At 38.8% G+C, this 24,991-nt stretch overlaps 1 protein-coding gene across 1 annotated transcript in view; it reads left to right on the forward strand.

Moving 5' to 3' along the window:
- The window catches only part of CFAP43 (cilia and flagella associated protein 43), a 107,364-nt gene that overhangs the window by 30,624 nt on the left and 51,749 nt on the right, over positions 1-24,991 (forward strand). The window contains exons 7-18 of the mRNA XM_023206210.3: positions 1,176-1,243; positions 3,400-3,531; positions 8,143-8,259; positions 9,258-9,338; positions 12,203-12,351; positions 13,896-13,999; positions 16,280-16,420; positions 17,183-17,355; positions 18,511-18,660; positions 19,484-19,614; positions 21,804-21,951; positions 24,402-24,494. Coding sequence (XP_023061978.2) covers positions 1,176-1,243; positions 3,400-3,531; positions 8,143-8,259; positions 9,258-9,338; positions 12,203-12,351; positions 13,896-13,999; positions 16,280-16,420; positions 17,183-17,355; positions 18,511-18,660; positions 19,484-19,614; positions 21,804-21,951; positions 24,402-24,494 — 1,487 coding nt within the window. The remainder of the gene's footprint in view (positions 1-1,175; positions 1,244-3,399; positions 3,532-8,142; positions 8,260-9,257; positions 9,339-12,202; positions 12,352-13,895; positions 14,000-16,279; positions 16,421-17,182; positions 17,356-18,510; positions 18,661-19,483; positions 19,615-21,803; positions 21,952-24,401; positions 24,495-24,991) is intronic.

Raw genomic sequence — 24,991 nt, forward strand, 5'->3', positions numbered from 1 at the left:
GTGTTGTTTTTTTGTGTGTTTTTTTAGACAAAGTCTCATTCTGTCACCCAGGCTAGGGTGCAGTGGCGCAATCTTGGCTCACTGCAACCTCTGCCTCGCAGGTTCAAGCCATCTCGTGCTTCAGCCTCCCAAGTGCCTGGAATTATAGGCACACACTACCACTACCACGCCCGGCTAATTTTTGTATTTTTAGTAGAGGTGGGGTTTCGTCATGTTGGCCAGACTGATCTTGAACTCCTGACCTCAAGTGATCTGCCTGCCTTAACCTCCCAAAGTGCTGGGATTACAGGCAGGAGCCACCACACCCTGTCATATTGCTCAGCTAGAATCTGAAAGAGAACCTGATCTATTCTGCCTTAGATATAGTGTCTATTCCTGACCCCATCAGCTGTGGCCATGGTTGGGCCTGGGTCACAGGAGCCACTGTCTACTCATTGAGCGGTAGATGTAGACCCTGGGAGGAGGGGGCCTTGCCAGGGCAAGCTCCTCAAACCTGTCCAAAGCACTCTCTATTTCCATTGCTCTTACTATTTCACACCTTGATTTCTGTAACAACCTTAGGATGGACTTCACTGACCTTAATATACATCTGACCCAAACCAGGCAACTTATCTCTGTCAAATTGCCTTTTTGAAGGCCGCTTTTAACACCCAGCTCAAGAACTGCTCTGCCTTGATTTCACGCTCTCCCTAATCTGATCCTACCTACTCCGTTAGTATTATTTCCAACTATGCCCTAGTATGAGTTTTCTGAGCCATTCGTTTATTCTCACCATTTCACAGACATGCCTCTAGCCCATTCCCTTGGCACTTATTGTCTCTGAATCTGCCAGTTCCCAGCTCCAATACCACCCCCTCCAGCAAGTTTTCCCCATTGCAGTGTCCTTCATCTGCCTTTTTTTCCTTTTCTCTGACTCACTTTCCCTGTAAAACTGAGGCCATGAGGTTTGACTTCCCTCTCTACTCCCTTTCTCTCTTCCCTTTACTCCTACTGTACCCTCCAGCCTTGCTCCTCTCTCTAATCTAGCATCTACGTTAGTTACATAGATCTGATGATAGAGAATTCAAAAACAACTTTAATGATTTACATCAGTAAAAGCAGCTTTTATTATTCATTGTTACATTGTACTTTTAATTATGTGTCACCTGCTTTACTTTGTTTTTCTTTTCCAAAAGACAGAAGAAATTTTATCAGTCCGGTAACCTTGGTGTATCAGAAGGAGGGCGTGCTGGCTTCTGGAATTGTAATGTATTTTTTTTCTCAAAATTAATTGGTTTAAAGAAAATTCACAATTCCAATGTGTTGCCATTTACTATTATGAGCCACATTTTGGATGTCAGATCTGTCACATTATTAATTAAAATGGTTTCCTCTTTGGGTACTATTAAAAAAGATTTATTTTGAATAACTTCAAATCTATACAAAATAGAGGGAACAATATAATGAACTACCATATATTACTGCAAACAAACACAAATATAATTTAAAAATCCATTGCCCTTCTGCAATGAAAAACTACCTAATATCTGTAACCCAATTCCATGTTCATTTCTACACTTAATGTATTAGGTTATCAGACACGAATTTGGAGCCCTTTGTCTAAGCTGCAGCTTGGACTCTTGTGAATGCCCATTTAGCTTACATGTTTCATAATGTTATTGTTGATATTTAAATCAGTATTAATAGCCTCCATTTCCTTGGTGCTTACTTTGTGCCAGGCACCAAGCTAAGTACTTTACTTGTATTATCTTATAGGTCCTTACAACAACCTTATCAAATAGAAGCTATTGACATCCTCCTTTAACAGACAAGGAATCTAATCTTACAGAGTTCACCAGCAAGTAATTGGAAGTTAGGGCTTGAACATAGGTGTGTTAAACTCCAAAGTCTTTGCTGTCATTTATAGAACTCAGTCTCAGTAAGTAATAAAAGGTGTCAGACCATGTTTTTCTTTTTCTGTTTCTTTTCTTTTCTTTTTTTTTTTTTGAGACGGAGTCTCACACTATCTCCCTGGCTGGAGTGCAGTGGTGCAATCTCTGCTTACTGAAAGCTCCAGCTCCCGGGTTCATGCCATTCTCCTGCCTCAGCCTCCAGAGTAGCTGGGACTACAGGCGCCTGCCACCATGCCCAGCTAATTTTTGTATTTTTAGTAGAGACGGGGTTTCACCGTGTTAGCCAGGATGGTCTCGATCTCCTGACCTCGTGATCCGCCCCCTTCGGCCTCCCAAAGTGCTGGGATTACAAGCATGAGCCACCGCACCCGGCCCAGACCATGTTTTTCCATGCCATTATAATCAATGTAAACAATGCTAAGGTGTGGAACTGACCTATACTAAAATCCAGGTCTAGTTGTAACTATCCCAGATGTTAGCATAGTCCATTTCACTGACACAGATGACATCTCCAGGACCTTGAGGGTAGCTAGGCAGTGACATCAGGGTGAGAGACATTCTACCGTCAGGAAGCCATCTGGAGCATATACACCTACACTTAGCTCCCCCAACCTTGCAGTGGACTATCCCCTCCTCCTCCATTTAGTCTGCATTTGTGGGCTTTTATGACTCTTGTCTTCTTCAAGACCACCCTTGATGTTTGTTTAACCCCCTTTAAAGGAATGATTATAGCATTTGCTCTGGTGAGTGATAGAGAATAAAGATGAGCTCAAAAAAAGCACCTTGCCTGCTTTCCCTTCCAGGGCCCAAGCATTTGAACCCAGCCACCTGAAGTCCCCACTCTTAGTTATAAGATGTCTAATCTAGAAAATGATAAATAAATTTCTTCCAAGTGTTTTCACTATTGTAAAAATAACTCAAATTCCTCTTGAGAATAATAAAATTAACCTAAATCTATTCAAAACCAACCAATCAACTAGCCCATTTATATTGGATCCTTGCCCTTGCCATGTTCTACTACTGTGTGAGGAACAGAAAAAGAGGATCGGAAGGGAATAAAAGGCACACTCCCTACCCTTGGGTCATTTAGGGAGATAAGAAATGCACATAATAATGATGAAAGAGCATACAGGAGGGCTAGTGTCCTTTCAAGCAAAGAAACTGCTATATACAAGCCACACAAACTCTACTTCATTTTTCCTACCTCCTGTGTAGTGAAGAATGTAGTAAGAAGAGGGATACTAGAGAAACTCAAAAAAAGGAGACGTCAGTAAAGTTTTAGGTAATTGAAAAATATATCACAAAAGAGATCAAACTGAAGCTTGACCAGGGAACATAGTTAAAAGTTGTCTAAATAAAGATGAGAGGACAGTGCATCTGTGCAAACATAGATGATGACTCCAAATAAATAATAGAAGTAATCAGTAAGCCTTAACTTGTCTGATGAGTCAAGTATACTATGCATTGACTAAGACTGATTTTCTACATTTATCTCACTCATCTCTAGGATGGCTTTGTGTATTCTTTTATTATTAAAGATGGAAGTTACGTGATCAAGGATTTTCTTGAGATTGAAAGACCTGTAGAACATATGACATTTTCTCCCAATTATACAATGTTGCTGATTCAAACAGACAAGGTATGTTGGATGGTAATTTCTTGATATGTGATTTTCAGATAATATTATTATCATCATTACATGACAGGAATGAGGAGCAGAGTGTGCTGCACCGTGGTACTCCACTAGTCAAGACTCTAGGTTGTAAATGAAAAAATACCCAATTTAAAAGGCCTAAATTACAAAGAGCTATTGGTTTATTTTTGTGCATGTAACTGAAAGGGCAAGGAGTGAATCTGAATACAAGAGTTGCCATGATGCCACCAAGCCTTGTTTATTTCCATCTCTTGGCTCTGTTTCCTCTCTGCTGCCTCCATTTCCATGCTGACTCTCCCCTTGTGGTGTTAAGAGTTATATGCAGCTCTAGCTTCTATTTCTGCCTGCTTGATGTCCCTGGTGGAAAGATACCAGCTAGAAAAAAAAGTCTTGGAATCTAGACTCATTGAACTAACTGAATCACGTGTCTTCCCCTGGGTCAGTTGCTTGTACCATAGGAATCCTAAGCTCTGACTGGCCAGGCCTAAGTGACATGCTTAGCCTTGGATGCTGGGTAGAGTCAACCAACTTAAATGAGAACTGAGATTGGGGCATAGGTTGTTCTCCAAAGACAATGTGGGTTCTATAAGAAAAATGAATTATTGCAAGATTAAAACAAATGTTTACTTCAATTATACTGCTAGAAAGATTCCTAATTAATGGAATGATCTTCAGGCATCAAGATTAGCAGATATTTATATTGTTATACAATAATTTTAGATGAATTACAAACAAAATTCAATGATTTTCTGCCTAAAAGAAACTTAAATTTAAATATGGACAGACTTTTGTTTCTGATAATTAACAGAAGTTTTTTTTTTTTTTTTTAAAAACTGTGCTAACTTATGTTTTAATAAATAAATGACTAACTGAAAATATCTATGGAGAACACGAAACTAGGAAAAAGATATCATAAAAGAAGGAGGAAAGACCCAAATAGAACTTCTAAAGAAGAAAAATATACTAGCAAAGTAAAAATTAAATGAACATGTCTGACAAAATGTTGGACATAGCCAAAGAGCGAATAAATGAATTCGAAGATGGATCAGAAGAAGTTATTCAGAATGTCACCTAGAAAAGCAAAAGGGTAGAAAATACAGAAGGAAACATAAGAGATAAGAACAATACAGTGAAAAGATCTAACATATGTTTGATTAGAGTCCAGAGAGAAGAAAGTGGGACAGAGGCAATGATTGAAGAGATACTGACTGGGGATTTTCCAGAATTGGTTAAAGACATGAATTTACAGATTTAAGAGGTCCAGTGAATCCCAAACAGAATACATAAAATGATATCCACACTCAGACTTACCAAAGTGAAACTTGTAAACCAAAGAGAAAATTTTCAAAGCAATCAGAGAAAAGACAGATTACTTCTAAGGAATTTCAGTTAGACTAATAGCTGACTTCTCTGTAGCAATAATGTAAGTAAGAAATAGTGGAATAATATCTTCAATGTGTTGCAGGGGTCAGCAAACTATAGTTCCATGGGGCAAAACTAGCCTGCTGCATGTTTTTCAAATTAGATTTTATTGGAACATAGCCACACCCACGTATGTATTGTTTATGGCTTCTTTCATACCACAATGGCAGCATTAAATAGTTGTGACAGAGACTACATGGTTTGCAAAGCCTAACATATTTACTATCAGCCTATTTATAGAAAAAGGTTGATGACCTCTGATGTAATGAAACAAAATAATTGCCACCTAGAATTCTATACCCAATGAAAACATCTTTTCAGTATGTGGGTAAAAAAAGACATTTTAGACACTCCAAAGTTAAGAGTGTGTCAGCAGCTGACTGTCACTAGAGAAAATTCTAAAGAATTTACTTCCAGCAGAGGAAAATGATCCCAGATGTAAGGTTTGTGATGCAACAAAAACAAAGAGCAGTAGTAATGGGTAGAGAATGACACATTGTAGAAGATGTACAGTAAATGAACACTGCATACAACAGCAAAAAAAAAAAAAAAAAAAATGTGGGCTCAAGCCTGTAATCCCAGCACTTTGGGAGGCCGAGACGGGTGGATCACGAGGTCAGGAGATCAAGACCATCCTGGCTAACACGGTGAAACCCCGTCTCTACTAAAAAATACAAAAAGAACCAGCCGGGCGAGGTGGCGGGCGCCTGTAGTCCCAGCTACTCGGGAGGCTGAGGCAGGAGAATGGCGTGAACCCGGGAGACGGAGCTTGCAGTGACCTGAGATCCGGCCACTGCACTCCAGCCTGGGCGACAGAGTGAGACTCCATCTCAAAAAAAAAAAAAAAAATGTGAAAGTAGGTTTAAAAATAATATTGAACTAAAATCCCAAATGACAATACTGTAAGTTGGGGGGAGTGGGGGAGCAGGATATATAGAACAAAGTGTTCCAAGGATCCCATATGACCCAGGAGGAGAATAAAGCTTTTAAGGAACTTTGATGTTGATAAATTAGGTATACATGTTACAACTTCTAAGGTAACCACTAAAACAATAGGAACAGTAGACAAAATTTCCAAACTAGAGAAAGTAAAATGTTTAAAAAAAAAAAAGTTTAACCCAAAACAAGGTAAAAAAGAGAAAGAAAATGAAATGCAAAACAATTGAGATAAACAAAAAGCATAAATTAAAACCTACGTTTAAACCCAGATATGAAAAGATGGAAAAAGATATGTAAACATTAACCCAAAGAAAACCAGTGGAAATATATTAATATTAGACAAAATAGGCTTTAAGGTAAAAATCATCACTAAAGATAAATGGGCTTATTTCGGAATAACAAAATATTAAATTTATCAGGAATATATAAATACTTAAAATATGTACAAGGAATCTTCATTATCTTGTCATGCTTCAAGGCCCAGGAAAGGCCTAGGCAAAACTCTTGGTGGGGTTTTGTTACATTCAAGCGTTTATGTAAGGGCACTGGCTCTATTAGCTTTTAATATTTAACTTAATCACTCAGCCATTGCTGAAATAGTTGTCCTGGAGGCCTGCCTGTTCAGCTGTTAGTGAGATCTGGCCTGCCACACCTTCTCACTGAAGTCTTTCTTAAATACACACTTTAAAATTTCACCCTTGTTTTGCTATATAATGTTCTCCTTCTCCTTCTCTGTTATATTTTCTTTTTCTTCTTACAATTATCACTGTCTAACTTGCAGTATATTTTATTTGTTTATATTATTTATCGTCTGAATCTGCCAGCAGAAGGTAAGCTCCTTGAGGGCAGGGGATTTTGTCTGTTTTATCCTCTGCTGTAACCCCAGCATCTAAAGCAGTGACCGGCATTGTGTATCCACTTAATATTTATTGAAGAAATGACAGAAAGATAAAATTTGTAAATATCTACCAAATTTTGTAAAGTCATTTTTTTTAGATAAATGAGACCAGAAATATTTATGTTTAACTCAAGTAAACATGAAGAACTTGTGATTAGCTGAAAGCAGACTTCTTATTGCTGGTTAAGTGACCATATTATATTACCAGCTACTTGGTAGAGATGCATTCATTACAGAATAGATTTTTTTTTAGAGGTGAGTTTGGGAGCTGAAAATAATAAGCATGAAGTGACAGCTTCAGCCATACCTCAACTATTTCTACAAAGGCTTGTTTAAATGTTTGGTGTTCCTTCCATTATATTTAGCATGTGGTAGGATTTAGTACATCTTAACAACTTTTTGGGTTTCCCACATTTTCCAAATTTTCTACATAAATATATATTATTTTTGAAACAGGAAAAAATGTTTTATTATGTTTTGTAAATTAAGAAAACGAATGTGTGGGAGACCAGGCGTGGTGGCTCATGCCTATAATCCCAGCACTTTGGGAGGTCGAGGAGGGTGGATTACTTGAGGTCAGGAGTTTGAGACCGGCCTGGTCAACATGGTGAAACCCCGTCTCTAGTAAAAATACAAAAATTAGCTGGGTGTGGTGGCAGGTACCTGGAATCCCAGCTACTCAGGAGGCTGAGGCCTCCTGAGTCACAAAACAACAACAACAACAACAACAACAACAAAACAAAACAAACACGAATGTCTGGAATTGAAGAAGAAAGTCTTATGGTTATTTAAAATGATGAGGCCAGGCACGGTGGCTTGCGCCTGTCATCCCAGCACTTTGGGAGGCCAAGGCGTGCGGATCACCTAAGGTCAGGAGTTTGAAACCAGCCTAACCAACATGTTGAAACCCTGTCTCTAGTAAGCATACAAAATTAGCCGAGCATGGTGGTGCATGCCTGTAATCCCAGCTACTCAGGAGGCTGAGGCAGGAGAATCGCTTAAACCTGGGAGGTGGGAGTTGCAGTGAGCGGAGATTGTGCCATTGCACTCCAACCTGGGCAACAATAGCAAGACTGTCTCGAAAAATTAATTAATTAAAATAAAATGATGAATAAGTGAATGAATGAATGAATCAACCAATCAATCAATAAACAAACAAACAAATCAAGTGTCTAGATTTTAAGCCCTTCAGGGTCAAGGTCTTACTGAGTTGATCTGTGATTTCCCATCATCTGTTTCCACACAGTGCCTTGGTTACGGTAGGCATTTAATAAATATTTGTTGAACTATATACACAACAATTACAATATGTTTCTTTTCTTTTGTATATTTATCAGGGATCTGTTTATATCTACACTTTTGGTGAGGAGCCAACCTTAAATAAAGTCCTAGATGCTTGTGATGGGAAATTTCAGGCAATTGACTTCATCACACCCGGAACCCAACACTTCATGGTAAAGAATATTTTACTGTGTCACAGTAGGACTAAAGATATGATGATGTTGTGAGATTTAAATCCCTATTTATGTGTTATTGGGTAACTTTGAAAGTTCATGGGCAAAGCAATGTGAATAGGAGGCAGAGGCTGTCCTTGAAGGCTGTGGTGGAGATGCTAGACACTTCCATCCTCAAATCTACCCCCCAGTTAGAATGATACCCTCGTATTGTGACTTCATAATATCATCTTCTGAAAACAGCCAACACAACTGAGATCTTAGGAGCCATCTTTTGGTTTTCACCACCCAAGCTCTGCAAGCCAGGCTTTAACACATTTTAAAACACATTCATTGCTAATGAGTCATCAGCACTCAGTAAACTGTTAGTATTTATTTAGTATCTTTCTTCTGTGTAATGCAGCAGCACCACTTGAGGTTGAAAATGAAATAGTTGCCATGTGCAATACATTAATTCAGTCTAAGGAGTCAATAACAGTATGTCAGTATTGGCTCATCAGTTATAGCAAATGTACCACACTAATGCAAGATGTTAATAGTAGGGTAGTAGGTGTGTGGAGGGGAAGGGGAAGGAGAACTCTCTGTGCTTTCTGCTCAATTTTTCTGTAATCCTAAAACTGCTCTAAAAAAATAAATTCTAGTAATTTAAAAAAGAACAATGTATAGCTTCCTATTTCTATATTTGTTCATTAGGCAGTAGTTTTACTGATTTTTATAAGCAACTTTTATCTTTAATATATTACATGAAAAATCTTTATTTTACTTTTCTAATACTAATTAGTTATTATGTATTACTTAAATTGCATTAAAGATAATATTTAATATTCGTTCAGAAACGAAGCATTGGCGTTGAAATGATAAAATAAGTATTTATAATCCACATAAGTAAAATGAAATTTTATACTAAATCATCGACACACTGGAAAGGGAGTCAGAACATGCTTCCATAGGAAAGTCTTATTTTCCATGTAGAGTTTTTGTTTTTCTTTTTGTTACAGACACTTACACATTCAGGGGAAGTTTGTGTTTGGTGGCTGGAGGATTGTTCTTGTGTAAGCAAGATTTATCTGAATACCCCAGTAAGTATACTTGATAAATGGATTTTAAAAAAATATATTGAATTCTAATCCAATCTACCTTTTCATATTCACACGACAATAGTCTGTAGAAATACTTGTTATAGAAGCCTCACTGCATTTTTGCCTTCTAGGTTTAGAGTAATCCCTGTGTGTAAAGTATATACCACAGCCCCAAGAGTGGAACCATAGCATTGGTTATAGAAAACAAGATAGAACCATATTGATTATAGAAAGCTGTAAGGTTTTCTGTGGCGGCAGTTGTTTTTGAAACCCCAGTAGTTTATATCTTACTCATGCCGTAAGTTCGTTATGGATTGGCAGGGGTCCCTCTTGCACAGTCTCTCGGGGAGCCAGGCTGATGGGGGCTCCATCAAAAAATACTTCCTCTGTGCTGTGTGCAGGAGAGGAAGAGAGTGCTGAAAGGTGTTTTGGAGGGAGAGGGGGTGCTCCTGAATCAGCAAGTAAGTGCTTTTTCTCAGAAATGAAATATCCCTTTGGCAATAACTAGTTAAATGGTCCCATTTAATGGGAATCAATTAGAAATGAAAGAAAGTTGCCACTCTAACCAGCTTAAGCCAAAAATTAAAAAGTGAGTGTTATTGGCACAATCAACTATAAAGTACAGAACTTGTCTGGCCTCATGTGTGCCCTCAGTCCAGCAGTTTAAATGATATACCAAAGACCTTGTCTTTCTGTCTCCACACTATGCCTTTAGTTTCATCTTAGGCCTCGCTGAGGTGCACCCAGATACCACAGGTGCCAACCTCACATCATACTATCAGAGAGGGAAGAAAAATTCCTACTGTAGGAGGAGGAAGAACAAAGATGCTTCTTCTTTCCAGAAGGTTCAGTAAATGTCTTCTAATGTCTTAATAATATCTGTAAACTAATCATATGCACAGGGGATGAGAAATGCAATTAAGTGCATAATTAATGCACCAACTCAGCCCTGGAAATGGGAGTTAGATTCATTCCACTCGTCCCTGAAAGTAGGGGAAGGATAGTTTCTCAGTGAATATTCAAGAGATTTTCCAGAAGGAGGGCATATGGATGCTGAATTGCAAACCACACTGCCTGCAACATCTACCACAATGTGATACCATTATTTCTGCCATGTTCACAGTGCATTTTGCGTAAAAAACATTTTAAAAGGACCAAGAAACAATGGTAATACTGTCTTTTTTTTAAAAAAGTAGTGTTATTTGCTGCATTATACAGTTCTAGTTGAGAAATGGATCTTGGTATTAGGTAGGGAGTTTCAATCCTTCCCTTTTATAAAACTAAAATCTCAATTATAAAAGACCAAGCATCATATTTTACATAAGATGCAAAAGATAGATAATTCAGTGTGATAAATAAAACTCTCCCACAAAAGTAAAGATAAAATTTCTTACTGAGAAAACTTGAAATATGAAAAGACTCCATAATCTCTGTGACAAAGGGTTATATGTATTCATTTCTATTATAAATAGTAAACTAAGAGAGATCTTACAAGTGCATTTAATCACATGTCCTTTCACACATTAGAGGCATACAAACATTTAACAACCCACCCAGGGGCCCATATAATCAGGATATACCTTGTTCCTCTTGGGCAACGAGGGATACAGGTACCATTACCCTACAGAGAATTGATACAGATACAGTAATGCTGATGCCAGGTCTCTCTGCCTGTATCTGGGACTGTGTTGCCTTCCTTCAGGCAGTGGTCCTGGGGGATCCCAGTCCAGCACCACGGTGTCAAGATACCTGGACACTATCAGCATCTCCTGATGGTACCTGCAAGGGTACATAAGACTCCTCTGGCCCTTACTGTACATTTTTAGACTTGCACACCATTGCCCTGGAATGAAGGAGAATTTCAGCTGATTATTTTTATTTTGGGAACACACACACACACACTTCCCATAAAGGTTTTCAATTTTACAAAAAGCCCACTCAGTTGGGAGGCTGTGTGCATTCTAATGAGGCAGGACACCTGGGTGCTTCTTCTGAAGTTTGTCACCACATATGGGATCCTTGGGTAAGCTGCTGGACTTCCTTGGCCTGCGTTTTCTGTTTTGCAAGATGATCTCTTACGTTCTTTTTCAGTCCTAAGTTCCATGATTTTATTCAAAACAATCAACAAAGTATTTATAGGGAAAGAATACTGATTTCTATAGTATTATGAAAGTCAACTTATTCTCTTAGACATCATATTCTGTATAAATCATTGTGAGATAAGTGGGAATCTGTTATGCATTTCTTTGGTGACTGAATACATCTTCCAGTGATATAGTTATTTTCTTAAGTCTTCCTTACTCATACCAGCATCTCAGGATCTATAAAAATGTTTTAAAAGCCAGGTGTGGTGGTTTGAACTTGTAATCCCAGCGACTAGGCAGGCTGATGCAGGAGGATCACTTGAGCCCAGTAGTTCAAGGCAGAGCAAGACTCCATCGCTAATAAATAAATAAATATTTTAAAATGTTTACAAGATGCTAAGAATTTATTTTACCTTTTTTTGTTTTATTTTTGACTATTATTGGTCTGTTTCACAATCACTTAGATAGATTGTTGGCATAATCATTTCATCATCATCATTTAGACATAAAAATGAACCCATGATTTAAATTTCAAGAAATCTCTCTATAATTTTTATTACTCTAATTTTAGGATAAAAGAATAAGATGTACAGATTCCTGTGCTGTCTTATGCAGTTGATCAGCTCAGGAACGTTGAGGCTATAATTTGAAAGAACCCCACACACAACACTTGCCACTCTTCTCATCCTGCAGGCTTTTCAAATACATTGTATAATAGCATTCTTACGTGCAGGAGAGCAGGCACAATGCAGATACGCATCTGGGGTTTATTTTAAACAGGCGACGGTTCTGGCTTGCTGTCCGTCCTCCCTCTCTGCAGCCGTGGGCACGGAGGGTGGCTCTGTCTACTTCATCAGCGTATATAATAAGGAATCCCCTCAGGTCGTACACAAAGCCTTTCTCTCGGAATCGTCCGTGCAGCATGTCACGTAAGTCCCTTCTGCTTCCAGGAGCAGCTCTGTGTCACCATTTGTTGAAAATTCTAGTGAAGCCATCCCTTCTTTTAATTTTAAGTTTTACATGTTTCATTTGTTTTGAATGTTAATATATTCACTCAGTTCAACACTCCAAAGGTACAGAGGGCTGTGAAGTAAAGTACCCCCCATACCCAGGTCTGTCCTTGCAGGCAGCCTGGTACCAACTTCTCATGTCTCTCCTGAGATGTTTTATCCATGAACAAGCAAAACATAATAAGCACTTCTTTTTATTTGTATCAATGGCCATCAAGTATATATAGTGTGCCAGGCACTTCTGCTGTATTAACTCCATGAGGTAAACACTCTTATTGTCTCTATTTGACAGGTGAGGAAGATGAGGCACAAAGATTTTAAATAACTTGCTCAATAGTACATAGATAGTGAATGGCAAATGTTGGGATTTGAACCCAGGTCGTTGGGCTCCAGAGTCACTGCCTTTGCTCTTAAAAAGAGAAAACTATGTACAATTCCTCATTTCTTTTTTCACTTAATGGTATATCTTGGAGAATGTTTTATATCCACACATAAAGACCAGCCTTTTTATTTTTATAGCCACATAGTATTCCATTATATGAATATTCTATCATTTTTTAAAAACAGTATATTAATGAACATTTAGAGTATTTCAAAACTTTCAAAACAATACTTTTAAGATGACAATATACAGACATTAGATTTGGACTTGTAGTTGCTATCATTATTACTGTTTTTAATTTATTATATTATTAGGTATTAATAAGAACAGACATTTGTATTCTGCTTTACAGCTTGAGATCACTGTAGCTTATAGAATGTGATCCTCAAAACACGAGTCAGAAAGATGTTACTCTTATCCCTATTAGACAAATTAGGAATTCAGGGTGAGAGAGGTGAAGAGAAGCATTGTCCAAGATTACACATTACACAGCTAGCGCACTTGGGAGCTGGCCCTGCCACTGTGGAATGCCCAGCTCCACCACCCTAGCTCAGTGGGGAAGGATGGATAATCTCCTTACCCCCCGCCCTTCTGCACTGTCATTTTTTGTGCCTTTCCTTTCTCAGATCCTCTTATTCTAATTTGTGTCTTCCCACTTTTTCTAATTTGATAAAGTTGTAGACATGTTTCACTACATTCTTCCTCCCACTGCCAGGTACCAGACACAGGGTAATGAAATGTCACACCCACCGCTAATTTGAGAATTGCTTATTTGCACTTGAAACATCAAGAAAGCTCTACTGACATGTTTCATTCACTAGTGATGAACCAACTGCCCATCTTTACTGAATCTTCTTGACTGTATTTATTAAAGTTGCAATTTGGAAATAGCATTGGCCTAAAGTACAATGATTATATCTACATGTAATCACTCCACTTTTATAAGGTCAGAGAATATTAAACATCACAAACCGTAAAAATGACTGGCTTTGAACATATCTCTGTGGCCATTCAATAAACTTGTTCACCATCTAGCTGGTGAAACAATTGGGATTTGATCATCAGATTTCTTCTTTTCTAGTTATGATCAGCGAGGAATATTTCTGTTAGTTGGAACATCAGAAGGAAAAGTCTTTATTATCTGTGCCAGCTCCTCAAGCTCATTTCAGATTATTGGATTCACAGGTACAACATAGAATGCTGATTAATTTAAAATATATTAATTTAAAATATTTAAAATTCTTTATTTCAAAGAATTTAAGGTTATGAAAATGGAGTTATATTGAAACAATTATTTATGGCATATTTTCTGAAAGAGTAGCTTTTAAATAACTAAAGTTACTTAGGAGAATTCTCACATTATATTTTGATGTATTTGGAATATTAGAGTTATCTGCTTGGTACATAGTTGATGCTAAACAAATTTTCTTGAATCAATTATTGAATAAATGAAATGGCTGAACATTTCTAATATTAACATACAGAGAAGTTGGGTTGATTTCTCTCAAAAATATTTTTTAATATTTTATCTCTAATAAAGAATTTTCTCTTTGTTTTCTCTCTGGCTTTACATGCCAATTGTATATGTGTTTTCTCCCCAAATACACTTTTTTAAATTCTCCTTAAAATTTTTTTTTTTTTTTTGCTCCTCACACTTTGCCAAGTCTCACCCCTAAATTTTTTAATTTGTTTATCAGTGACTTATAAAAATTAGTGAGTGCCTACTAGGTGCAAAATGCCAAACCTAGGCCTTATAGGGAGATGAAAATATTGAGGAGACAATTTAGTAGAGGAGGAAAATGCAGAATGGTGTGTAGGCTCAGATACAGCAGCAATTCATTCTGCCAGGTGTGAGGAGAGGAGTGGAGGTGAAGGTGGGCACTGGTCAGGGGATGTGGAGGATTGGAGGAGAGTTTTCCAAGGGCTTAGAGTAGTGGGTTTAAAGGATTTTCGTAGGTGTGGGATAGGACATATTAGTATTCCTGCTCAAAATAATAACCCAAACAAAGGTACTTGGAATGGTAAAAAAAAAAAAAAAAAAAAGTCTGATATAACAGGTAAATGGAAGAGTTCACTAGAAGATGACTATGGCAATGAAGTCTGAAAGAGGAAGGACATTGAATATCATTCCGAAGAGTCTGGAATTGTTCTGTGGTTAATGAGCCATCGTCAGTGGTTTCAAGATGGAGCTGGCATGATTTGACTTGGTTTTTAGAGACTGATTCTGATACCAGTGTGAAGGATGGAGTAGGAATATGAGGCAGTGAAGAAAACTGAGGCTGGGCCAGAGTAATAAGAGAACTGGGAGTCATCCTCTCCAGAAACAGCCTAAAGAAGGAAGGTGGATGAAAATACAGGCTGACACTGAAGTATGGGTAGGGTGAGGGCTGGGACAGGCTCTCATATATTTGCCAGTCAGCAGGTGATCCCTGAGAGAGCTACTTCTTTGGAATGAAGAAGGTTAGGGAGGGAATAGAGGTAAGAAAATTAAGTCAAAAAGTGCCAAACCTATTTTAGGAAGTTTGCAGTGGAGAAAGGAGAATCAGATGGTAACTGTTGTGGGACAGCAGAGTTGGAGGAAGGTTCTTATTTGAAGACAAGGGAGTCATGAGGGCTGAGTAAAAGGAACCATAAGGGACACAAGAAGCTAAAAAGAGGTGACTAATAATGTACAGTCTAATAGGAGGTTGGAGGAATGGGCTCAAAATCACAGACAGGAAGGGATTACATTTTGTTCCTACATCAATGTCGGGAAATGAAGAGAGAAAATGGAAACAAACGGGGAAAATGTGAGTCTCAGGATAAGAAAGTTGAGGTTGAGTTTATGTAGATGTCCTTGGTCTTCCTTGTTAAAGAAGAGAGAAGGTCATCGGCTGACCGCCTGGGGAAGGGCTTGAGAAAGTGGGCACCTGCAGCACAGTCCCATGAAGAGTGGAAGAGTGAATCTGGAACAAATCCAAGGTGGGCTCCAGGCCTGGCACACCTTGCAGAGGTTAGATCAGCTGGCTTTCTAGTGGAGCAAGCTCATAAAGTCACATGTTTCCACCACACCCACAGTCCTTGGGCACAGATGCAAAGAAGGCCGATGCCTGAGTTTACCCAATCTTAGGAGCAGGTAACCTGTCTGGAGTGGACTTGTGGGGACCAGCGCATGCAGGTGCTGGTTTGGAGGGATAGGGGTTGGAGATGATTCACTCTCGGGCCACCCTGACTGGGAAAGAAACCCAGAAGACTGGGCTGGTTTGAATCTGCTGGTCTAGACATCTAATCAGGAGAATCCCTCATCCATTCATCAAAAATGTCCCTGTAACTTATGTTTAAAGGTCACTTTAAATGTCCAGCAAATAATTTGATTCTAAAGATTTAGTGAAGGCAAGTCCACGGGTGATATCTTAATTGGAAAGGTAAAAGATTCTTTAAACTTATCAGTGACCACTTGTGGTGTTGATTTCTGTTTGCTTTCAGAAGTGGCCAAAGACATTTTACAGATATCCACAGTGTCTCTTTCAGAAACAGACATAGTGGAAGTGATGGTGCTTTCCTCGCTTCTGGAAGCAGGGAGAAGCAGGCTGGAGATACTCACACTGCCTACATTACTGCCACAAGGTAAAGAAAACACAAGCAACCAATTCTGCTCCTGAGCGCAGATACATCATTGTTATTGTTTTTTGGGTTTGTTTAATTTTTCTCTTGGCATGTGAAGAGGTAAAATGGCTACCTTTTGTCTACCTTTACAGAGTAAAACCAACATGCTAAACAGTTTGAAGTGTGGACTTTTCCTTTGGGCTTCCTGACTCATGAGTCTGCTTTATTACCATAAGAAAAGAGATAGGATGAACAGACACATCAAATTGATTTGTTATTTTTGTGATGTCTCTTGTTTTGTAGCTTTGAATAGACATGGTTAAATTCAGATAGATTACAGTGTAGTTCCCTTCACTGACAAAATTATAAAGAAAGTTTTCTGGATAAAAAGGTATGAGAAAATAGATACTTTTTCCTTGTTTTAATGACAAATACATCTGGTTGGCAGTTTTGCAAATATATAATTATAGAGCAGAAGAGAGCTGACAACCTCAAAGTACTTTTCTCTATACCACCATGGGTTTCTTTTAATATGTCTCTAAGTTAATTGGTTAAAATTTCATCAAGGCATTACAGAAATATTTTACTCACTATCAGTCATTTAATACTCAAAGTATTTCTAGGGAGACAAGTGTTTTTAAATCATTTTTATCACCTACTAGCTTCCACAATATTAATTGAGCATTTAAATTTTATTCTGCTTTTCATAATTGTTCATAATTTTAAAAAACCAAAAGTAATATATGGTGCAAGTGATTTCTCTTCTTTTTCCAAATCTAATAGTTTCCACAACTTTTGCTGATGAAAGAGGAAGGCTGAAAGATGAAATCATTCATAAGTACCTGTATGAGTTGGAGCACACTCTGTCCTCTGCAGTCTTGGACTTTCAAAGTAAACAAATATATGGCTTCTGTAGTCAAGTGCCATACATCTGTAGCTACCTTCTTCCTAAAGAAGTATGTCAACACTTAAGTGTGCTCTCATTTGTCTTAGCAATCAAGATTGACATATTGTACTGATTAGATATGATCCTCTTGACCACGTTAACAGAATAGTTCAGTTAACAAATGCCTTCATTATATTAATATAATTCCCTTGAGCTAGGTATATAGTGTTATTTGTTAATCCATCATACAATATATTTGAGCAACCTGATACTTGTGCCACATACATCATCTTTGTCAGATAAACATGCAGATGACACAATATTAGTTTAATGCCTTAAAAACCAACCTAGCATTAGGAAATCTATTCTACATATGCCAAGGGCTACAAGGTAGATGATTTGATTTGCAGTGGAACTTTGTATCTAAGCCATAACCGAAATTGCAAAAAATAATTAAACTGTGTTTCTGGCATTTTTTCATTACACTCTCTTCAGACATCTCATGCATTGTGTCACCTCCTGCTGCACATAATGGCCCAGTACCCTCCTGCTTTCTGCCTGTTGACCGACTGTCAGTTTCCCTTGATGTCTATCTACCCACTTTGATAAGGTCTACCTTCCTTCCTCTAAATTCTTCAGTCAAAGCTCCTCTTTGCCAGAGTAGCCAGGATTAGACATAGAAATTCAGAGAAGGAAGAAATGATTAGTGGCAAGAGAGATTCAAGAAAAGTTTCATGAAGGAAGCAATATTTGATCTGGACTTTGAAAAATAAGTCAGATTTAGACATGGAGAGATATTGCATACAGTTTTGGTGGGCAGTGCTCATATAGGGAGGCAGGGCAGGACTGGTGGGGATGGAGCAGAGAAGGGCATTCTAGACAAAAGGAAGGACATGTGCAGAGGCTTGGAGGTGGGAATGCATGAAACATACGGGGAATATTGACTTAAGCATGAAGATATATAAAATGATTAGTAAAAGTAAAGATTATCAGTGTAGGCTAGGATTTTTAATGACAAGTAAACAAATAAAGAAGACTTTACTTAGTTGGCAGAAACAAACTTTTATTTGCAAAAATGGGAAACATGATGCAAACGCAGGTGCCCACTTTATCGCATATCAGTTTATTTACAATGACAATGTACAACAGGCATGTACATCTGCAAACCCAAAGGTGCTGCTTACCTGATCTTTTCTATAATGTGGTTATTTTCTTTGATTGGCAGGAACATATAGGTACCTACATTCTTAAACCATACAAAAAAGTACAAAGCAGACAGTATGGACCTGGAATGCTCTATCTGTTTTCACATGGATTGTGGCTCATAACAATAGCTAAATGTGGAATTCTGTGTATCCGAGACGTTTCTACTTTGGTAAGCTGTTTTCTTAAAAAAATATTTTGGGTGTGTATATTAATCCCATATAGAGAAACATTTTATATGTACATAAAAATTTGCTTATATATGCATAAAAACTCTGAAAAGATATTGAAGGTACTAATTACCTTGCTTGCCATTGGAAGTATTAGGTCATGGGAACAGGAAGGAGATTTCACAGAATACTCCTTTATAATTTTTGAATTTTGAACCATTTGAACGTATTGCCTATTTAAAAAACTAAATGAGAAAAGGCATCATGGTTGAGAACCAGTATGACTCAGAAATCTCAGTTTTTAAATTGTTGCCCTATATACCAAATTGGTGAGGCATTGTTTGAGTTCTAATCAAACTGGCTTAGTTAGCATCCTTCAGAGCATGTTATCTTCCATTCTTCACAGTGCCTGTCACCCTCGCTTATTACACTCAGCTACTTCACACATAAATAGAACCTGCCTGACTCTTGAAGTCATTGGAACGCACCATCTCTGCTTGCTGAAGGCCACTTCCCTAGCTTTATAGACTTCTGCAATTCATTCACTTCTCTGTGTCTGATTTCCTATTGTGAATTGGTGATAATAATCCCAGTCCTTCCATACTACACAAAGGTAGTGGAAGAACAAATTAGTATTGGTGAACGTGGTTTGGCTGGGGATTTTAAATGCTATGTATTGCCAATTGGCTACTTCCATACCAATTAAAATGCTGTTAGCAAATAGAAAATGATTTATCCACAAAAAAGCGGCATATAACCCCATTAGAAAAGCCATGTGGTAGAATTGCATTTGTAATTTTTCTGCTTTATTTCTTAACTATTGAGGAAACATTTGCTCGGTGTCGGAGTCATTCTCACCAGGGTCATGGGATTCAGTCAATGAGAATTTCAATGGATGGACAAAACATTCTGGTGAATGGGAGAGATGATGGCACCCTCGTCTACCTAAAGTGGAAGTATGTACAGTATTCAGTAAGTAACCCCATGTAGTATAGTGTTTTAAAATAGAGATTTTATTTTATTTCAGTACAGCAAGGCCAACACACTGGGAGTCAACTGCCAGTGCAAAGAAAGTTTGTTATACTCACAGATCCCAGGAGAAGAGTACACTGCATGCTCAGGGACCACATGGGGCAGACCTGGGGTGGGTCAGGAGGCCGAGAGAGGGAGGAAAACGTGGGTGAGATCGTCTTGTATGGTTTTCACAGGGAGGATTGGGCAGGTTTAGGATTGGCTAGTTTGAATAGTATCAGTGGGTTCTGAGGCATAGACGCTGGCTGTAGTTGTCTCATACTCGGCCCTGGGGTGATTAGGGTGGGGAAAAAGTGGCCCTGATTGTGAAAGCCCACTAGAGGAAGTGGTTGGGGGTATGGTCTCTGGATTGATCGGTTTGCATTTGAAAAGTGTGCTCCAGAGCAAATTGTTTACTATCTTTAGAGACTGGCTAGCCTCCAGAAGTCAGCAAGGCCCCAGATATCAGAGCATCAAAATACAGAAAATAAAAATAAAAATAAAAAGACATAGTTAATATATATCTGAGAGTGATCAGTCCTATCTCTCATAACATAAGAAATGTGGACAATTCTGACCCTTGGATAACTTTAAAAACTCCTGTTTATCCCCTACACGTGTGTATATATACATATACTTTCCTAATTAAATTTTGCTTAGATTATATCAAAGACAGTTTCAGTCGCCAAACAAGGAGGGGATCAGTTTTAGGGAGGAACTATTACCATCCTTGCTTCCAAGTTAAACTATAAACTAAATTCATCCCATGGTTAGGAGGAATGAACAAGAACATCCAGCCTGTGAGACTAGAAACAAGATGGAGTCAGCCATGCTAGACTTCTTTCACTGCCGTAATCTTTGCAAAGGTGGTTTCAACCATGCACTTCATTTTGGAAAAAATAATATTTCATGATACCTCCTGTGATCAAAGCAGTAATGAAATATGGGCCTTCTCTGCAACATTGTGAAAATGTTAAATGTTGTGGAGATTTTGTGTCATAACAATTTTGCTAGCCACTTATCTCAAAGACTCATTTGAGGATTGCATCATCATGCCCATTGTATACATGGGATTCTGAATAGAATATTAACTTTCATCTCACTATATAAGTCCTAACATATTCTTTATAACCAGCAAACAAATACTATCTCAGGCAACAACAAACTAGTGCTGGAGCCTTATTTATGCAGCTCAAAAAGAAGGACATTTTGATCCATTGGTAATCACCCAAACTTCTGACTCAAAACAAAGCTGGGTTTGAAACCATGGTCTAGGACTTATGACTTGGTGACGCTGGCATATGACAACCCCTCTAAATCATCTATTACAATGTTACCCAAGGTAGGGGATCTGTAGCATCTGTGAGCTTGTTAGAAATGCATATTCTTGGATCCCATCTGGACTTTCTGAGTCAGAATGTCTGCAGGTGGGGTCCAGGAATCTGTTTTTAAACTCTCCCAGTTATGCTGATGCATCCAAAGTTTGCAGTGCCCTAGTGAATTAAGTGGAAGTAATAATACCACTCTCAATGCAGCGTGGGGTGATGAGGGCCACATGTGATTATGTGTGTGAAGCCGCACACTGCCTAGTGTATTCTGAGAGCTCAGCCAGTGCACTGGCTCTTCTGTGCAATGGCCAGGGCAGGTACAGAGGGCGTGTTAAGTAAGGGTATGAGGACAGTGTGAGGAGAGGGCACCCTAGAAAGGTCAAGAAGCTTGTCATGGCCTGGCGCCCATGAAAGGTTCTCCTGTGAGAAGCAGAGTCCTTTAGCCATGCATGGTGGTGTACCCCTGTGGTCCCAGCTACTCTGGAGGCTGAGGTGAGAGGATCATTTGAGCCCAGGAGTTCGAGGTTGCGGTAAGCTGTGATTACATCACCATACTCCAGCCTAGGTGACAGAACAAGACCCTTTCTCTTTAAAAAAATAAAAATTTTTTAAAAAAGAAATTCTAAAAAAGAAGTAGGCACTGAAGAAGAAGTTTTCACAAGGCACTGTGAAGAATTGTCCACATATTTCCTTGGTTACTTATCTATAAACTGAAATGGTTAGTTACCTGAAAGTAATACAGCTAAATGTGATTTTTTTAAATTATGATTTTTGTAGCCTCTGTGTTTTCTTTTTTATTAATATAGGCGGTTTGGAGGACTCCTAGCCAGTGAAATTCTGGACTATTACCAAAAACTATTAATTTCCCTGAGCAGCACCATGGACGAGGAGAATGATTATTTAAGGACAACACCAAAAGTTTCCATAGATTTGGGATCCAATTCTGAACACACAGTTGAGTTCCTATATGACTAGCTTGCTTGCTTACATTTCTTTCTTTGTAAATCAGAGGTTTTCAGCTTGTGGTTTCTTTAAGCAGATATTTAGTAATATTTCTCTTTTTCCAGGTATCCCATGATTTTCAAAAAGAGAATAAGCTATGTCTGAGAGAAAATATTTAGCCTTTCTCAAAGCAATTGCAAATGGTACATTTCAGATCTCATTTAAACCATAGTACAAAATCCAGGCTTGCCTGGAAAAAAAATCTTCTACCCACACTCATACTTGGTCAAAATGGTCTCTCTATACTTTCGTATTACAGATGTTATTTAGGAAGTGTCTAGCTAAAGAACAGCATTCACTCATTCAATTAACAAATATTTATAGAGTGCCTACAGAGTGCCAGGCTGTGGGGGATATAGCCATGAACAAGATAGAAAAATTTCTGCTTCCGTGGAGTTTACATCCTAATTGGGCATTGGGGATGGGCAGGGAGAGACAGATAAACAAGCAAATGCAGAGGAAACAATGAGATAGTAACAAGTTCTACTCAGTGAATAAAAATAGGTTGATGTGATAGTATTGGACTGGATAGCCTCTCCAAGAAGACATTTAAGCTGAGATCTGAATTAAAAGAGAACACCACCATGCAAAGATAATGGGAGGGTAGCAAGGGTATTCAGGGCAAAGGGGGAAAGAAAGAGCTTGGCGTGTGGTATGTTAGGACCTAAAAAAGACCTGTGCTGTTGAAGTGAGCAAGGGAGAAAGTGGTGGGAGGTGAAGTCTTCAAAGTGCGAGGAGACCAGGTAATGAAGGGCTTTGTAAACTAGATAAAGAGCTTGAATTTTATTTTACATGTAATGAGAACTGAGTCAGGTGTTCTGAACAGAGGATTAACAAGGTATAATTGACATTATTGAAATGATTATTTGATGCTGTGAGGAGAATGTTTCCTGTAGGGGATAAGAAGGATAAGAAGCAGGGACATTGTTCAGGAGGCTGAGGCAGAGGTTCAGGTAACAATGATGGAGGTGGAGGAGTCTTGTACCAAGGAGAGAAGTGGTGGATTCCAGGTGGGTTTCAGAGGTAGGGTTGATAGAACTCACTGATGAATTGGACATAGAGAGAGAGGAAAAGAAAGGGCCCAAGAACTCCTAAATTGTTTTACTTGAACATTTATGTAGAAGATGGTGTCATTCATGGAGATAGGGCAGACTGTGGGGGAAGGGGGCAGCTATGAAGGGAATTCAAAATCAGTTTTACCCATGCTAAGCTCAAGAAGACTGTTAGACACCCAAGTGGAGATGCCAATTCAGCCGTTGGATAGATGAACCTTGGGTTCTAGGGAGAGGTCGGGACTAGATATGTTGATTTGAGTCAAGGACATGCTGATGGGATTTAAAGCCATGACATTAGGTAAGGACATCATGGAAGCATGAATGGCAAGAAGCAGAAGAGGACCAGGACAGAGCAACTTCTGGTGAGCCAGGAGAAGAGTTCAGGGATGCAGAGGACCCTGAAGAGGGTTAGCCAGTGAGGTTACAGGAGAGCCAGGAGAGCGTGGCATCCCAAACTCTTTCAACACATTTTGCTGCAAAGAGGAGCACAGAAATAGGGTGGTGGGCTGGCGGGGGCAGTGGTTGGCACACACCTGTAATCCCAGCACTTTGGGAGGCTGAGGTGGGCGTATCACGAGGTCAGGAGATCAAGACCATCTTGGCTAACATGGTGAAGAAACCCTGTCTCTACTAAAAATACAAAAGGTTAGCCAAGTGTGGTGGCACATGCCTGTAGTCCCAGCTACTCAGGAGGCTGAGGCAGGAGAATGGCGTGAACCCGGGAGGCAGAGCTTGCAGTGAGCCAAGATCATACCACTGCACTCCAGCCTGGGTGACAGAGTGAGACTCTGTCTCAAAAATAAATAAATAAATAAATAAATAAATAAATAAATAAATAGAAATAGGGTGGTGGCTGAAGAAGAATGTGATGGTCAAGTGAGAGTAATTTTCCTAGGACAGGAGATAGTAGAGCGTGTTTGGATACTGTTGGTGAAGATCCTGTAAAAGGGAGACATTGATGATACAGAAGGAGATGGCATTGAAAAAACAATTTTAAGTATTAAGACTCCAAAAAGAAGAAAAAAGATCCCAAGCACAGATGGTGGCACAGGCCTTGTGGGCAGAACATGTGGGTCACAGTAACAAAGAAGGCAAAGAGTGGTGACAGTGTGACTGGTCTGATCACCTCTGCTTCCTCAGTGGAAGCTATGGCTAATATAAGGGCAGACTGATAGGACTTACATGAATAAAATGTTATATTGTGGGCAGACAAAATGTTTGAGATTATTTTCAAAAATGCAACAAATGCAAAGGAATTCAAAACAGTTACATGTGGTAGGGTGGGCGGGGAAAAACTTGATGAATTTTAACTTTAAGACATGTCTGTCTTTTTCTAACATGTATCAGAAACAGAAGGCAAGCATTGACTCATCACAGGATGAATTAGTTCTAACTGATGTTAAGAAGGAAATTCCTTGGATACAACAAAAAAGCCAAGAGGTATTTGTGAAACATGGTGTAGGTTTGAAATAGTGCTGTGTAGATGCACCAAATAGATCAGTTTCCTATGGAAACCTACTGGAAAGTTAGAAGATGGAATGAGACACCACTCGGCAGAGCATTACAACATACAGGTGTAACTTTTCTGAAAGCAAATAAACACCCTAAACACAGCCCAGTCATTTAGATCAAGTTATGTGAGCTTTAAGAACTGTACATAGGCTGACGCAACCCAACAATGGTGTCCAGGTAAACCACAGCAAAGCATGAACTGCAGTACTCCACTGTGGAGTGAGTTTTAGGGGATGCTACCTCTGTCCTGTGGACCAGGAACAGGGGAAGGGATGCTGTGGCTGCAGCTGTTCAGGAAGGTGACCGACTGATTACAGCTCGTGCCTGGATTTAGCCTATTGATCTAGTCTCAAGTTCCCAATAAAAGTGCATACTGGTTTTCCTTAATCAACTGTTCACTAACTTTTCACTATTTATTTTCTTTC

The sequence above is a fragment of the Piliocolobus tephrosceles genome, chromosome 9, assembly GCF_002776525.5.
Source record: "Piliocolobus tephrosceles isolate RC106 chromosome 9, ASM277652v3, whole genome shotgun sequence".
In the NCBI taxonomy this organism is placed as follows: Eukaryota; Metazoa; Chordata; class Mammalia; order Primates; family Cercopithecidae; genus Piliocolobus; species Piliocolobus tephrosceles.